This window comes from Carassius gibelio, chromosome A5 (assembly GCF_023724105.1).
Source record: "Carassius gibelio isolate Cgi1373 ecotype wild population from Czech Republic chromosome A5, carGib1.2-hapl.c, whole genome shotgun sequence".
Classification (NCBI taxonomy): Eukaryota; Metazoa; Chordata; class Actinopteri; order Cypriniformes; family Cyprinidae; genus Carassius; species Carassius gibelio.
In genome coordinates this window covers 34,028,006-34,046,193 of record NC_068375.1, presented here as the reverse complement: position 1 = coordinate 34,046,193, position 18,188 = coordinate 34,028,006, and the positions used below count along the sequence as shown (strand labels likewise).

At 36.2% G+C, this 18,188-nt stretch overlaps 1 protein-coding gene across 2 annotated transcripts; it reads left to right on the top strand.

The window, feature by feature from the left end:
- Positions 1-4,176: 4,176 nt before the first annotated feature.
- tbx1 (T-box transcription factor 1) lies at positions 4,177-15,125 on the top strand. Of its 2 annotated transcripts, none has more exons than XM_052596761.1 (8): positions 4,177-4,881; positions 6,082-6,472; positions 9,545-9,646; positions 9,872-10,043; positions 10,625-10,780; positions 11,795-11,862; positions 12,421-12,521; positions 14,081-15,125. In XM_052596761.1, the coding sequence occupies exons 1-8, from the start codon at positions 4,695-4,697 to the stop codon at positions 14,461-14,463; spliced, it is 1,560 nt and encodes a 519-aa protein (XP_052452721.1). In that variant the 5' UTR covers positions 4,177-4,694; the 3' UTR covers positions 14,464-15,125. The 2 variants fall into 2 exon arrangements, with proteins under 2 accessions (XP_052452721.1, XP_052452730.1); XM_052596770.1 differs by having other exon boundaries at positions 4,182-4,881; positions 6,133-6,472.
- The last annotated feature ends 3,063 nt before the right edge of the window (positions 15,126-18,188 follow it).

The following is an 18,188-nucleotide window of genomic DNA, read 5'->3' as shown; positions in this document are numbered from 1 at the left end:
TGGGAATCCGGGGACATCCACTCAGTAACCCAACTGTCAGCGGTCAACTGCTCACTTCCTGCGGGTCTTATTCAGGGATTTGGGCTAATATTTAGATAGGGTAGGATTTAATATACCGTCCCCATACACGAATGCTCGAAAATCAGCGCCGCGCGCTCGTCTGACACGCCATGATTTATTATCTGCTAATTGATATCGGGTTCTAATTAACATCTGACCGTTTTTTTTTCTCAAGGGTTTTATAAAGATTGGAGAGATACCTAAAAAACGCCTGGAGGTACTGCGAGATACATGCAGTGTGGAATGATTCCATTCATTAATATTGGATGCTGATAGACGCAAATATCACAAGCAGAAACGGGCCTGAAATTATACGATATTTTTTGTGCAGGCGTTTGCAATGACTTTCCCTGCAGGTTCATCATCCTCGCACCTATGAAAGCATGCAGAACATGTCTTAACTTATGAAAGTTTCTAATGAGGCATCGAGTCTTGTGTTACCATAGCAGAACCCAAACCCCGCGTGCAGGACCACACCACTCTCTCTTTAATGCACGAAAAACTGAAAGACTTATGTTTCTCCATAAATATTCATATAAAAATGTCAACAACATCCAGTATATCTAGTAGTTTTCTTTATTATGATTAGTATGTTCGCTACTATAATATTAATAGTAATAACAAAAAGCACAACCAAAAATAATCTAAAATGCCACATCAAAAAACAATAAGTAGATTACTTCAACATGTATTTCCCCCTCTCAGGACAGTCGTTTCCCAAAATACAATTAGGGCTACCAAATAAAGAACGAAATAAAACGTAAAAAACTTAAAATTACTCCCGTTTAAATGTACATGTAGTCCGGATACGAAAATGTTTCCAAAAGGTTATTTCAGCACCGTTTTCCTCGAATAATGACATTAAAGTAATTCGACAACCAAATGTGAAAATCCCCACTAAATCATGAACGATTCTTTTTTCATATACTTTGACAGGCGAGATTATAAATCATTTAATTAATTGTAATATCAAAATGATGGTGTTTTAAAATGCTGGATGCAAATAAATTAAGGCAATTCACGGCTTGTCTGAAAATAATTAAGATTTACATTGGTCTTAAAACTTCATTTTCTTATGGTCCAGAAGTTGCATCCAGCATTAAATGACTAATATAACATTAATATTATTGTGTAGTAAATTAATGCAAATGCTTAAGTAGTGTTCCAACAGAAGATCCGTAAAAATAAATGCCATTAATTAATCTCTGAATAAATGATACCACAATGAGAAACAAAAAAACTAAAACTTTTTTTTTTATCAATCGAAATATTCAACGTTAGCAGTGGTTTTCACTTTTTTTTTCTTCTTATTATTTTTTTACTTAAATATTTACTTTAATATTCAGGTGGAAAATCTTCCTCAAATTATTGAATGTTTATTTAAGCATCTCCAAACGATATAGGCCTACTGTTATATATGATATATGAAAAGATAAATTTATCCAGCTGCGTAAATGAAAAGGGAGCACACATTTTGACCATGTCTACGGTCTAGTCTCTTGTGGACTGAACGTGAACTTGGCAAAAAAATCAAGCATAGATTAAAAATTGCACAAAACAAACAAATCTCTGGCATTCATCGTTACATGTGATTAGTCACGTACATTCAAATACTACACTAATCAGATTTAATCAAGCAGGCTATTCGTATTTGAATTTGACTGTTGGCCTGTGAAGCTTCATATCATGTAAACTGGACATTACGAAAAGTTACACTCAGGTAAATGTAAAGACTTTGCTTTGCATCATCTTTTATTCTGTCTTGAGGTGAAATGGCTTCTACTTTAGATGTAATACGGTATATATGCAGACAGAAAATACACACACCTGGTAGATTCTGAAAGGCGCCGCTGAGAGACAAAACAGGAAATGTGTCTCACTTGAAAACTGCATCCAAACCTCAAATTAATGACGTATACCTAATCTACTAAATAAGTTATAGCCTACTTGTAACACTATTAAACTTTGAATGTCCAGCATTCCCGAAAGACTTTACTTATTCACTACAAAGTTTCAGAAAAACATCAGATATTAATTTAAAGCAAAATGATAAAGAAGAGCTTGTCCAGACACAAGAATAATCATAACACCAAATAATCATCCAAGCCTCCTTTAAAATTTGCACAGTAAATGGCCTGTTATTTTTTAATATTGTGTTTCTAAAATATGATTTGTAAAACTACGAGTGCTAAAAAAGACGGATAAAAAGGACAAAGGGTGCACAGTACTTCCGAAGCTGAAAGGCAGATTGGGTTAAGACAAATATAAATACATTTTTGTCACAAAATCTGAATCCGCTGTTAATGGATCCGCTTTAACTTGTACTTACAGATGATGTTGCTGTGGAAAAAAAAATCAACTGCTATTTACGGGGGGGGGGGGGGGGTTCTGGGTGTTTGGTTTAATCATGCGACACATTTTAATCTTTATTTAAATATGCAACTCATGCATTTTCCTTGAGCAAAATGTATTTTCCGTTGGGCAACATTGCGGTCTGTCCAGCTTTTATCAAGCTCTGAATTGTGTCTGTTATCACCTGAGTATTTACAAAGGATGCTTCCGACTTGACAGTGATGAAGTGACCTGGAATCAAAAGACGCAACTGATAAAAGAAGGAAATACTTACGCGCGTCTGCTGCTTGATCTTGCACAAAACCACACCGTTTCTACAAATACAAATAAAAAAGAGAAATAAAGACTTACGTCAAATTGAGGGATGAGTCACCAATGCAACAATTTCGTTTTCGGGTTTGTTGCTTTATATAAAGCCTTCAAATGATGCAGAAATATTACACTTAATCTTTCAGACTTTAGCGATTAGATTTTTAAGTCAATTATAATTCATCCAATCATCTAAATGGTCCAAATTAGTAGTAAATAATCAAAAGAATATAATAGCCTAAGGGACATTTAAAGTGGAGGTCAATGCACGTTTGGAATTAGGCTACGACCAGAATGTGTAACCATTAACAGGCTTTTTTTTCAATACTGTAATTGTTAATAATTCTTTGAATGAAATGCCCACACCTCAATTCTTTCTTTTGGGAAAAAGGTAACATTTGTTTATTTACGGCCGATAGCATGCTAGGCGTAAGATAAAAATCCAAAAACAAATAGTGTTAAGCTGAAGTGAAAACAGTGGTGTCGTTAACTAGGTTATCTCATTAGTGCCCCGCTGCTTTTGACTGTTATTCAATCGCCCGAGTGTAAATTAGATTCAATCCGGTTGCTATCGCTGCGGGTCAACAAAACATAACTTTTGTTTCTATTCATTAATTATGAACCTTGATAAGCTGATAACCAGTTAGATATTGTATAGCATCAGAGAGATGGGTCAAGTGCCTAAGCCACGAGATACACTCCACTTGCACTTGGGTCTAGACGCATAGACTTGGATGGTGACTAAATGATTTGCAAAAAAAAAAAAAAAATCTAAAAAAAAAAAAAATTAGATATTTCACTTACATGTTGCATTGGCCGATTAGTACTAGATGAATTTTTAAATGAATTAATGAAATATATTATATAAATAATTTTTATTTTATATATATATAGCCTGTATTGGACTATTGTGATGATTTTGCACGCCTTTAACTAACACCCTCGAAAAATAAAAGCTGTCATTTTAAATAAATGAAAAATCTAAGACAATATAAAAGTATCATTGGTGTACAAGGACATTGCCCTAAAACAAAAAAAGTTTGATTAAATTATTAAAACAGCCATTTTTAAAAATGAATGTGAAAACAAACAAACAAAACAAGTTTGGAGCCTGATGCTACATCGCAGTACTCCCTTATATATATATATAAAAAAATCCCAGAATGATGATGAAGAGCCTATAATGTAACATCAAGAATCGTTAAAGGAACAAAAAGCACCCTGCAACTCAAGAATAATATAGACTGATTCTAAGATGTTGCAAAGAACCACTGAAGAACCTTTGTTGAATGCACTGATAGGTCAACCGCTTTAAACTGGATTCATTTACCAAGCAGTTCAGAGTGTCTGTGTGCATTTCTTTGGTGCATAGCTACAGTTCAGAGCGTCTGTGCGTGCAATGTTCTCTCCACTACCAGTGGGAAATAGCACAACATATAATTTAAGTACAGCAGGACATCCGCGTGACGTTTTCTTTTTCTTTTCCTTTTTTCTTGCCAGTGAATTCAAATTTGGTACAGTGATTGACAAGGTCCTATTCAAATAAAACATCCCGTGGAGAGCGTGCACACGTTTTTTCAACCGTGCACGGGAGGCGTGGAGCTCGCGCTTCTGACATTCTCTCCCGCAGTAGCTCTTCTCCAGCGAGCCCTAATGACATCACCCAGACACCACGGTTGAAGAAAACAGTTTTTTTTCTTTTTTCTTTTTCTCGAGTGTGTGTGGAAGAGCGATGTTTTAATACAGCCGAACGTGTTCGAGCAGATCTTTTAATTGGAGCATATAAAGCAGGGCAAATTCCGTGGGAATAGTTTGTTTTGAAAACAGTGGAGAGCACCAACATCGCCAACAGGCCCCTTCTCAAAGAATGCAGCTTCGTGTACTTCGAGTTATTGCGTGTACTTTCTGTGTTCTCGACATGGAGTAGCTCGGAAGGGGGTGGAAGCGGTATTCCTTGACTCGGTTTCTCGCTTATGGACGACAGTAGTCTCCTTTCTCCAAAGGCAAATGCTTTCAGTATTGCCTGTCTGATTTCAGCGAGGGATCAAGCAGGAAACACAACGTTTGACAAACACGCCACTAGCCTGGACAAGCAAGTGGTGCAAAACTGCTCCAGATCCATTAAAATGCATTACAGCACTGTCACGCGGGAGATGGAAGGTACGGGCACGATCTTGACAATAACCTTGTGATTTGTCGGGCTCGCGCGGTTTGTGTAACACTTTCGCGTCGCCCAGGGCGCGCGAGAAACTTTCAGTTAATGCCAAAGACACGTGAATTTCAATACTGCAAACATACACAACCACACAGCATGTTGGCTATTTACGCCCCACGCACTGAACAAATAAAACGCCGCGCGTTCCTCTCCGCGCACTAATTTGTGCAATAGCCAGAAATGCAAATAATAAGTTACACATACAACTTGTAAAACAGGCTAGTCATTGCATGATCCTCAAATGACAAACCATTCATTAAGCGCGTGCATTGCAAACCGATGCTTGCAAACTGTAATAGAAATCTAGGAAATTCAGATTCCACTTCCAACGCAAAGACGAGCCTGTCAGTCGAGCGGTGGCACGGATGTAACTAATGGCAAAATTATGAACAAAAGGAAATAGCATTCTTGAAATGGACCGGGTAGTCGTTCATTCGCGACAATAGTTGTTTGTCCGTGTTGCGCGGTTGATTGTTCGCTTTGCGCAGAAAAAAAAAAGTTTACTCTCTGTCGTGCCAGCTAACCATTCTATTGTTAGAGGAGGGCGGTGTGGGCGATACACTTATCCAAAAGTAAATGGGTGCCGGAAAGCCCATTATAAGGGGCGCACTTCTCTGTCAATCAGTCTCGTCCCAAGGCGAGGAAAGGCACATTACCTGCAGTTCCTTATCTAAATAGAAATAAGAACCGGTTTTATCGCAAAGGGGAGGCCCTATGCGAGAGATAAGAGAGAAGTCTGGATTTCAGTTTAGCAGAGGGGCAGGACAGAGGCCGCTTGGAACAGTTCACAGCGCGCAAGCCTTTGAAAACAACGGAGCGCGAACACTCAGAGGTTTAGATCATCGCTAATCAATACCAAGCTACTTAGGAAGGCGCTTTTACAGGTTCAGCGAAAAAGAAGACATTTCTAACGCGGCTTTTCACGTCAACTCATTTATCTAGGCACTATGCGTTAACCTAGAAGGAGACCATCGTTCTTAAAGTTCTTGGATTCACTCATACGATACGAGACACACTATCACTTGGGACATCGTGAAATTACTCTTTGAAATTCATAGGCGAACACATTGCATTCACTTGCATATTGTTGCTTTTGAACTCGAGTTCTGCGCAAATTGTAAATCCAGTTTTTGGAATGATTTCAGCAATATCAAGCCCGTGGCTGACGCAGCTGTCCCATTTTTGCGATGTTGCAGCCTTCACGACCAGCAGCCTGAGCAGTCTCAATACGCCCGGGAGTTACCATCTCTCTCCTTCCCCTGGGGATCCTTACAGCCATCATGAAAGCCAGTTTGAGCAGTGCCAGGCTGCCCAGCACGGCTACAACTATTCCGGATCCAACCCAGCCCAGGCCCCGGCACAGGGAGACTCCGGGACGTCCAACTGCTCCACGTCGTCGTCAAGCTCAACGCCGAACAAAACGCTGGTGAAAAAGAACCCTAAAGTAGCCAATATTAATGTACAGTTGGAAATGAAGGCGCTCTGGGATGAATTTAATCAACTTGGGACTGAAATGATTGTCACTAAAGCTGGGAGGTGAGTTGACAATGAGTTTCTATACTGAACTTTTGAGGAAATCTTACGTATATTTGTTGTTTTTAATACAATTCCTCGACTTTTCTGCACAGAAAAATACAAGAGACTAACGTAATTTTTAATTTAGCACCGATGCGTCGCATGATAGTTAACATACAATTAAATGCATATTGTAGTTGTTTTTATATGTTAATTAAACTTCATTATCAATGGACTTGAACTACTGATGCGTTATGCATTATATTTCGAGATAATCTATGACCCCTAGTTTTTTTTTTAATAGACCTACAGTTTCTCGACATGTAGGCTATGCATACGAAACTACTTGATTAATTTTAATTAAACAATAACAAAGGTTGTATAATGCTTAACATACAATTACATGCACTTTTCAGTAGTTAATAGAAATGCTAAACTTAATCATCAATGTACTTGACCTACTGATGTGGTAAGCATTATATAGTGTACGTTAAAGAATAATACTTTTGAACACTTTTTTTGGAGCAATTCAAAACATCTTAAAATCTACTTTGTGCACGGGAAAGATTATCATTTTATTGTCAGAAAGTTCAATAGGTCCGATTCTGAATAAAAACCCTTAACAGTGCATTAGCTTAGCACAATCATTGCCATTTACAATGAAGTGTAAACAGTCTATTGTGTGTATTTACAGAGTGATAAGACAGATAGCATGAGATAAAGTACTTTTTTAGCTCACCTGTGTGCTAAAGGGTCCCTGCTTGGCTTTCACCATTAATTCACTAGCATATGCATAGTGTCTTATTTTTATAGTCAGGCCTGTTTATTCAGGTCAACGTCGAGCTTTAGTTTACTTGGAAAGCAGACCGTGATCAAATGAATGCAAAATAAATGAATATAAACACACTAGCAGACAAAGATAAATGCGCGAGAACGTGTACACACACACACACACACACACACACACAGAGAGATACAAATTCACACATGTATTCTGATATAGCCAGGCCTTAACTAAGGAGTATTATAATTTGATGTTCTAATGTCCGTTTCTATCAGCAAAGGATATTTTAAATAAAAATATCATGTGGGGAAAGCAAAAGTGAGCTGAACTACACTGTTATTTTAGAAGCAATGCAACTGCATATTAATGACAATGAGGTCACTAAACCAATAGAAGCACCGTTCATCTTGTTTTTATTTTATTTCTTGCAGCTGCTGTGGCCTACTAAAAGTCGGATCTGTTCAATGGGGAATAATATTGCATGCATCGTAAACAAACTTAGACTTCACAAGCAAATCAGACTTTTCAGATTCTGATAGGCTGTCGAACATCACCATAAATCTGTTCATATTAGCTACACAGACACTAGATATATTTTGCACATAAAAATAGATTTTTTTTTATCCCAAAGCCCGAAAGGTTCTAATAATATTTAAGTCAAATTTGTTCTATGGCTCAAACATTTGTATATATATATTTGTTTCTTTTTTTCTTTGTTTTTTTATCTTTCCTTCTTTTTCTTTCTTTCTTTCTTTCTTTCTTTCTTTCTTTCTTTCTTTCTTTCTTTCTTTCTTTCGTCACTATCCTTTCCAACCAGAGAAGTAGCTATATATTTTAAAATATTTAGTGTTATTTTTTTACGACAATAACATTCTGATTACATTCATTTAGTTTTTCACAATTTCTGCCATATTTTACACGATATTTTGTGACTTAATGAGGTATCAATTATTTGTTTAAGCAGTAGGCCAGAATCAACTAAAAGTGGTTGAAAATGCATTGGATTTACCACTTCAGCTAACTTATCTCTGTAACTTTAGAACCAATTTCTTTTTAATAAATTAATACAATTTCAGTGGAATATTTTTATATTGTGTATATTTAGCAAAACAGACAAGCAAGCTGTTATTGAAAAGAAAAGAAAAGAAAAAGGAAATCTGGGCCAAGTATGAGGAAAAACAAAATTAGAAGGTAAATATCCAAATATGCCCAAATATCCATGTATAATTGTCACAATTTTAGGGATCTATATACCTTTATACCTATAAACCTTAATTTTATTTCAAAGTAAATGTTAAGAATAGTACCATATCAATCTTCAAAATCAATGTGTTTTTTAAGGGTTATAAAGGCGTATTAATATTGATCCTAATTTAAATGCAGGCTAAACATTATACATTTATTTGCAAGGTGGCCTATATGGACATTTTAATCATTTTACATATTTACTTATGGATATAACAGTGAGTTCTATTTAGCTAGATGATCTTTATAAAGTTGCGGCCTATATTCAATGATCATCTGCATATATGCTAATAAAAGGCGACAGATGCGGCTAAAAGAGGGGAGGGAATTAAGGGGAAAAGATTTAAGGGAAATTAAGCTTAAGGGAAAACTGTCATTTAAAAAAGCAGCAGCAGCAAACATTTTAACAGCTAATGGTTAATAGCAAATATTTTGAACTGGTTGTGCGCTTATATGTGTGTGCAAGGTCATCGGTCATTCCAAAGGTACTACATTGGATCTGAGGAAAGCCACTTTAAAAGCTACTTTAGCTTCATCTATCCACAACTAGGGCCCTGAAAAGAGAAAAGACACTCACGTCCAATGAACAATGATCCCAGTATCACTTTCGCTGGTATGCAGCATGCGGTGTGCCTTCAGAAGGTTGCATACAGGGCTTACACGGGTTCAGAATAATGTATTTGTGGACCTATATTTGAACACAACGTGCGTCCTTATGTGTTTATTCTGCACAATCGATTATTGCATCCTTGAGCGCAGGCCTGTGTGTGTATGTGTGTTTGTGAGTGAGAGAGAGAGAGAAAGGGGAAACACTGCTGTGTGCAGGAAATAAATCTCGCGCGTAACGCAGGCCTAACACTGTAAATAAGGTTTTGAGTCAATATAAAATGAACGCATGATTTGTAGGCTACATTCCAATTGTCCAACATTTTGGCACAAAAATAGTTCTGCATCACAATTAAAAGAGTCTAGTTAGAGAAGGTTTTACATAAAAATATTCCATGAATATAAAATTTACTCATGAAAATATAACCAACGGATTACTTCTGCATTCTCCTTTTCAGACGAATGTTTCCTACATTTCAAGTCAAAATATTTGGAATGGACCCAATGGCAGATTACATGCTCCTGATGGATTTCCTACCAGTGGATGATAAACGATACAGGTATGCCATAAACCTAAGTGCTAAGGGCACATATGCGCCTGCTGTACATTATGCATATACGCCACTAAATTTCTGCATCAGAACGAATAAACGTTGCTTTGCATAATGTAATTTTAATTATAATCAGTTACTCATATTTATAGTAAATATTATAAGTGTTTAGTGTTTGCAATAGAGCACAATTGTCCCAAATGGAGCACTAATTCTCTTTTCCCTACACTGAAGGTATGCCTTCCACAGTTCATCGTGGCTGGTGGCCGGGAAAGCTGATCCAGCGACTCCAGGAAGAGTGCACTATCACCCGGACTCACCTGCCAAAGGAGCGCAGTGGATGAAACAGATCGTTTCCTTCGATAAACTAAAACTAACCAACAATCTACTGGACGACAACGGACATGTAAGTGTTGGTTTATTTTTAAACTGAACACAATTAAAGAATTTTTTTTTTTAGATATTTGTCTTTTGTCACGTTTCATATTTATTTGAAAACAGCACAGACCAGTGGAAGAACGAGCAAATATTCCAAATATTACGCATGTGGCAAATCTGCACATTTAAAGACTGCAGACCTATTTAACATCACTATTTTTGTACACTAATATTGCAGTGGAAATAATTAATGTATTTATCAATCCACCATACACATTTAGGACGTTAATTGAACATATAATTATATCATTGTATCACAACTGAGCAGGGGAAACGTGTATGTCCTCATTAATTTTTATGCTTATTTATAGCCTATGATTGATTGCTTCTTATTTTTTCAATATTTAACAAAGCAGTTTTAATATTTTTATTTACATTTTATGCATTTATGTGAAGTAGGCTAACCCAAATATGGTAAATAAGAAGTGTATATCTATGCGTGAAGCGCGGCCCCCAAACGTAGCGCTGCTTCTGGTTGCTCTGGTGCCTGATTTTTATTTTATTTTTTCAAAATTTTTAATCATGTTAAATTATTTATTGCGTTTGCAGATCATACTGAACTCCATGCACAGATACCAGCCCAGATTCCACGTGGTCTACGTGGATCCTAGGAAAGACAGTGAGAAATACGCCGAGGAAAATTACAAGACATTTGTTTTCGAGGAGACCAGATTTACCGCCGTCACTGCGTATCAGAACCACAGAGTAAGTGCTCATCTCTGACACTAATTACTGCTGTTTAGTAAGACCTTCCTGTTGTCACATTTGCCCACTGTTTATAATCACACAGTTATAGACCCACCAGTAGTCTATTTTTACGTGGAAATTAAATATAGGCTAGCCTACTTATTTTCTATATTTATCTATTGTTTTTAATCATGCCACTTTATATCCGAATGTGGCATTAAACACTAAAACCACAATCCTAATATAATTAAATTAGAGTTTCATTCAAATATTTTAAAATTGACTTTTAAATTTAATACTAATTATTATTTCCATGCCATCTCAAATTACCTTTACAAATGACTAGCCTATTTGTTTTTTACAATAAACACACAATTCTAATTACATTGAACACATAAATAACTTCAACATATATATATTTTTGTATATAAAAATCAAAATCAAAATTAAAACGATACACTTGACTATAGTTGAACGCTGAAAAAAAAAAAAAGATTGGAGTGTCAGTGATGCTCTCGCGCAGCTGTCCAGTGTTTTTCTTCTTTTTTTTTTATCAGTCTTTCCTGCTCTGTCTTCTATCAGTTTGACCTCTTGATCTCAAACTCTCACCGCGGGCTTTACATTTGTTTTTCAACTCATTCCGGAAAATCACGCACACATCTTCATCGAGCGCTTTTCCATCGAGCTCGCGTGTTCATATTTAACATAAATAGTTTCCAACCTGTGTCCAAATAAATGTTGAAATGTGTTATTGTTAATATAAATACAATCTTCGAGTGTCTACGCCCTTTCAGGAACACTGCACATTCGTTAACATTGTTGTTTACGCGATTAATTGAAGCGTTACATGGCAGAAAAATGAGTTTACAATTTAAAAAACGCCTTATACTAACACAAGCTCTGGAAAGGACTTTGAGAAATGATTACCTGTATAAACAAATTTCATTGTCTGAATAAAAATAAATGAACAATATTGGAGGTCAATACCCGAATATGTTCATTTTTTTCACATTTTCACTCTCTTCCTCTCAGATAACACAACTGAAAATCGCCAGCAACCCGTTTGCCAAGGGATTCAGAGACTGTGATCCGGAGGACTGGTAAGTTTTTCATTTTTTCTGCTTATGTTTAACTAAGATAAAACAAATGTACTGGAAATATTATAAGGGTAACACTCAAATGCACATACATTACTAAATAGCAAACATACAGACAGGTATTGAATTAAAAATGTGTAGCAAAATGTTATTTTAAGTAAGTTTATGTGTATGTTTTCGCTAACTTTATCATAAAAATAGTGAAGAATGTATGTGTGTGTGTGTATGTTATTGCCTTGTTAAATACAATGGACATTTTTATGGAATAAATTATACAGTAAAAATAACTTTATTTTCTTTTCATGTATATATATTTATTTATAAGTGAATATATATATATATATATATATATATATATATATATATATATATATATATATATATATATATATATATATATAAATGTATATATATATTTTTGCATGTGTATAAAATGCCAAAATAATTCAGATGAAAGATTTTTATTTTTGCTAGAATTCTATCAGACATAGCACTCATTCAGACAGACTAAAACAATGCATTCCAGTGCATGTCACTGATTTTATCTTGCCTGCTTTTCAGGCCCAGGAATCACAGGCCGGGCTCGCTGCAAATCATGAGTGCATTTGCTCGAACCAGAAACCCCATGTCCTCTCCCCCACAGCAGAACGGCACAGAGAAGGGTCTGTATAAAACACAGCTAACACAATCTCATTTAGCAACCAAAAAAAGTGTTTTAAAACAATATTCTTTGTTTACAAATGAACATTTCTTCAAAATGACAAGACAAATGGTTTGGTGTATGGATAATATTGTGTGCCTATTACACATCTAAATCTATTATGGATCAAACAGTCTGTACAGGAATGCACATTCACACTCATAAACACTAAACTGTATTCAGCTGTGATTACCATGTAAAAGCCAATTCACTAGAAATGAGCAACAGGCACAAATAAAGGCAGTTAGGATTTTCAGTCCAGTAATGGCTCCAGTCTGTTTGGTTTCTCAACATCTATGTTCCACTGGCCAAAACAGTTACATTTGTCTAGTTGAGCGCTGCAAATTTCAATACACAAAGGTTTGAACAGCTGCATGCCCGGAGGACATGCTCAGACTCAGATTTTTCAGTCCTGCGCTCTGCGTAAAACGATTTCCTGTGAGAATTCGCCTCTTTGTCTGAAGGACATTTATGACTTATCCTGCCAATCAACCACAGTACATCTCATTTCACAAACTAACTAAATTACACCACTTTATCTTTAAAGTTCAGGTCCCTAAGCTCATTTTCAGGGCTACCTACATTTGGTAAAGAGCCATTCAAAACTGTACACAAACAAGCCTCTAATCAACAGTTGGATTGTGCAAAATAATCCTAAAAATAACATATCCACTATGACTCACACTTGGTTATATCTTGCACCACATCATATTTTAAGGCAAGATACCGCAGGTGAATAGGGTGAAAAATTTACTAATAGATATCACGGTTGACAGATTACAAAAAGAATTACAAACAAAGTTTAAGAAATTGCTTACATGCGCATTTTGTTTTTTGATCTCATAAAATGTGATGTAATTTGATACATGTCCAGAACAGAACTTTGTATACGGTCTAATTTTGTTCACATAATAGAGTTAAAGGTTTTTACAAAAGGGGTTTTGAATATATCTCTTTTTATCATCCCACAAATCAGAAAATACTGTCAACAGACATGAACAATCATAAAATAATCAGCAAATCACCAAATAATTTGGTCTCGAAACTATTTTCACTCAGAAATTGCTAGTAAATTTCACAATGACAAAGAAAATGGAAGTAAAATTGAACTAAAATGACATTTTGAAGTAGAAAAACTGAAACAGTATATTTTTGTAAATAATACTTTGATAATCTTTGTTTTATTTATAACTTCAAAATGTCATTTTGTACAATGTAGACTGGAAAACTGTTTTGGTGCTACTGAAGTAGAGACTCCTGTTTCAGAAAAAAGTACATAATTTTAGAAAAGTCCTTTAAATATACATAATGACATTGAAATCTATTGACACAAATAGATAAGAGTTCCTCCCCCCCCAGATTAATTTTAGAGTTTTCTTTGCACTAGTCTGAAACAACATGTTACGAAAAGCCAAATAGCCTCAAAATTGAACAATGCATGAAAAAAATATATATATATGTTTTTGCCTGTAGTGTATTGCCTTACAAGCTTACGCTCTTTCTTTTTTGCCCTGAACACAGAAGACAGCAGGCGAGAATATGAGCGTGACCCCAGCGGCACCTCCCTCCATTCCGACCCCACTCATCAACTGATGTCCCGAGTCCTCAGCCCAGCCCTTCCGGTCCTTGGCGGCCTACACACTGTGCCCCTCACAGCCGGCCATCGCAGCCCACCACATGAACTACGCCTTGACGGACACCCACAACCCCCAGACACCTTGCACCATCATCCATACAAGTACCCAACCAGCTATGAACACTACCTGGGAGCCAAAACCAGGCCATCCCCATATCCCTCACCGAGCATTAGAGGCCACGGTTACCACCCTCACATGAACCCAGCCACAGCCAACATGTACTCTGCAACAAGTGCGCCGACTAATTATGACTACGCACCCAGATAATGACTCAATCGGCACCCCAAATCGGGCAAGAGCCTCACAGGACAAAACATACTGAGAAAAACACAAACCTTTGTGTCCCAGACTCATGAAACATGTTGAGTTTTGGGTCGGGCACATCTTTTGCAGTGGCTTCTAACCTTTGGAAAGAGAAGCCGTCATATTTATTGAAGGGAGAAATGTCACAAATGTCCTTGTGGATCTTTAGGATGAGCCCTGTGGATCTAACATGAGCTCTGGACGTCCTGTGAACTCAGTGGAAGGGCACCTGGAAACTGCAGTATAACTAGTGTTTGGAGGAACGAGGAGGACAAAGACTTCTTTAGACAAATAATGCATTATCACGGACTGGAAATTAACTTTTGTGTTGGATGCACTTTTTGTTTTTGCTTTTAAAAAGCCATAACTTATATATTACCCTTGAGCCATTGAGCTTCTAGATAGATGGCATATTTGCATGCTGCGCTGTTTTGAAGGTGCTGAAATACCCTGAAATGTTTTGTTTTTTTTCTGGTTGAGAATGATTTTTTTTTTTATGCTAGACCACCTTAAGCAGGTCCCTGAAGCTTGTAACATGGCACTGACCTACAGCAATTCAAATAAATAAATGAACAGAATGACTGTGCTGAACTTGTAAAATAAACATTAAATATTTTACCTTTAAACATGTTCCATTACCCTTTGCAATTCTTGTCCAGTTTTACCACAAGCTTTATCTAATTCTATCCTTACTTGGAGGAAACCCAACTCCCATTCTCCTCAGAACTCCAAATATGTTTGATTTGGAAAGAAATTATTGATGTATTATGGAATAGAGAATTGTGATATTGTCAGCCTGGGCCTATTTTAACCTGGGGAAAAGAGAAAGTAAAATACCTATTTTAACATTTTAGAAATGTATGAATATTGCTAAATTACACACAAACGGATATATATGGTTTACTTTTTTTTTTTTTTTTTTTTAGCCTACTTAGTTTATATTTTACTTCGACTCAGAATAAATGAATACTTATAAAAAAAAGTACCGGAGAGAAATTTAAATGTTATTAAAAAAATTAACGAAATGCACAAAGTAGATAGGTTATAGATGTAATTCTCACTTACATAAAGACTTTAAATGAAAGTGAGCCGTTATTGAAATGGATTAGCGTAGGCCTACTACAGAAACGCGCGTGAGGCAGCGTCTACTCTGCTGTTTCTCTGCGGCGTGATTTGGGTAATCCCATGGTAGAGGAAAGAAACGCCTGCACGCCATTTGACCTCTGACAGCTAACGACTTTCTGAAGTATCAAAGGTTAAACAATGTTTCCAGCCATTTGAGCGACGACTAATTGGTCGTATAATTTTTTGTTTGTGGTAACAACTCGATGCACTGGGACCAGCAACGCCGTTTAAACCGCTCTGCTTTAATACCGGATTAAAACTGAAAAACTGAACTGAGATTAAAATAATAAAATAAATAAAAACCCAAACGAGATTTTCATTGCTTTTACGTATGCATGCTTAATATTTAAGAGACCCATGCTAATTTATTTATATCTAAAAATATTATTAACACAGATCTCATGGATAGCTTATTTGATTGAAGTAATTTACCAAAACGTGGCCCATTTTAGCTGACTTCACCCTACCCTTTTCAAAACGAATAAATTACAAATCTAATAACATACAAAATAGATTGTAATTGTTTATATATTTAAAATAAAATATTTAGCATACCATAGCCTACTATCCAAATAATTCATAAAACTGGCTTCAAACTCCTAATCAAAAAGATAGTTTTTCATAAAGACTGTGTATATTCATCCTTGTAATTAAATCTTTTAACAATCCGTCCATTGTCAAGTGCACATGTTATTTCCCTACTTTAGTACATTTGGGGCCGGAAGAACCCGTTTGGAGGATTGGGCCTCCCTTCGCGTGAGCCTATTCCCGGCTAGAGGTAATGAGTTTGGCCCATCAGGAAGGCCGGGACACCCGGACCCATGGCTCTTCCGTCAGGGGTCTACCCATCTGTGTTTTCTCTGGTAGCGCTTCGCCTTGATGAGAGGGGCCGACTGGGGCCCGCGGTCGCGCAGCCTGTGTACCTGCGTCCATGAATGATGACTGACGGCTGTTTCCAACAATGACCGCTTCTAAAAATGATCATCATTTATGCGCTGAATACACCGAAATCTGTGCCCGTCTTTGAAGTCAAACATGATGCGTGAGAAGTTCAGCATGAAAACACTGTTTGATCCCAGAGGAAATACCTGCGCTTCGAAACACACACACACACACACACACACACACACACACACACACACACACACACACACACACACACACACACACACGCACACACACACACACACACACACTGACACATTTGGGTAATTATGTGTAAAACACACGAGTTCGACATTAGGCTACAATGTCAAAGTCAACACTTGCTATCAAAATTAAATAAATAATATATAAATAATAAAAGTGTATGATTCAAGATAAATTAGATCCTAATATAATTCATTTTAAAAGAAACTTGTTAAATTGTACGCAGTAAATAATTAAACAACGCTTAATAAACGTGTTAGAATTTACCATAAATAGAAATAACCATAAACAAATACAAAATAGGCTTTTGTTAAAAAAAAGTGTCAAATTGAAATGCAATTTTTTAATTAACTAGACAAAATGAGCAAATTTTATTTATATTTTTTAATCTCTTTATATCTTTTTATATATTTTAATAATGATCTTGTAATGATTTAATAATGACGCGGGGAGATAAAATCGATACTATAGGCACTGAATATTAAACAATATATCTGAAGTTAAGAAAACATGAATATGAAAAAAAATCCACCTTTGAATCTTCTTGTTTTTAACCCTTTCTATCAAGGACTCCCAGCCACCAGCGCAAAAAATACACTACATTCTATTTTATTTTATGAACAACATTGCTTTATGCCAAGCTAATGTTGACCCAGTTTTTCCAGTTAACTGTATCTTTAGGTCTCCTGCCATGTCCAACTCTCTTTTGTTGACAAAGTAGGACAATGAATCAACTGATTAGATACATAAGTAAAAAAAAAAAAAAAGTAAACATATTTTAAGTAAATTTTATTGTACAAATATTTATTTATATATCAGCCCATGTTGAAAGCCTGTAAGGGTGTAACTCACAGCACATGGACATTTCTATTCAGACAGTTAACTAAAGGCTCAGTAAAACAGCACACTGTATGGTTAAAGAAAATGAAAAGAAAAAAAAGAACTGGTAATCATCTGACACAGGGTCGCATCTGGAACATCTGTTGTGACAAGCCTATCTTTTGTGTACATTTCTCTAGCTTGGCATGTCTAAAGACAGCTCTTCAAAATAAAAAAATAAAAAAAAGTTGTGTGTGTATTGTAACTTAAGGTGGACCAGCCAAGCAAAGATGCTTACCTTTACAGCCATGAACGTTTCACGTTTTCAACGAATTTGTGTTCTATTTGTCAGCGACACATATTGAAAACAAATCACCGGCATGCTTATCTCGGACAACAGAAATCATTTTATTCTGACTGAGCCTTCCAACATACAAAATAATTGACTACAACACAGCCAGTGTTCAGTTTCTTTCATTCAAAGGGCCATTTCCTCAGACTATGATTACGGATTATTATTTGTTTCCAAAAACTAACATCTATTCATCCAGTCTTGTCCAGAGTTTATTTGAACCAGTAACACATGCCGCACAGAG

What these genes read in the sequence shown, in the direction of transcription:
- tbx1 (XM_052596761.1), top strand. Translation starts at nt 4,695, where the DNA reads ATGGACGACAGTAGTCTCCTTTCTCCAAAGGCAAATGCTTTCAGTATT. An exon ending in GTGGATGATAAACGATACAG is followed by an intron (nt 9,647 to 9,871) that starts GTATGCCATAAA and finishes CCTACACTGAAG; the next exon opens with GTATGCCTTCCACAGTTCAT. An exon ending in TACTGGACGACAACGGACAT is followed by an intron (nt 10,044 to 10,624) that starts GTAAGTGTTGGT and finishes TTGCGTTTGCAG; the next exon opens with ATCATACTGAACTCCATGCA.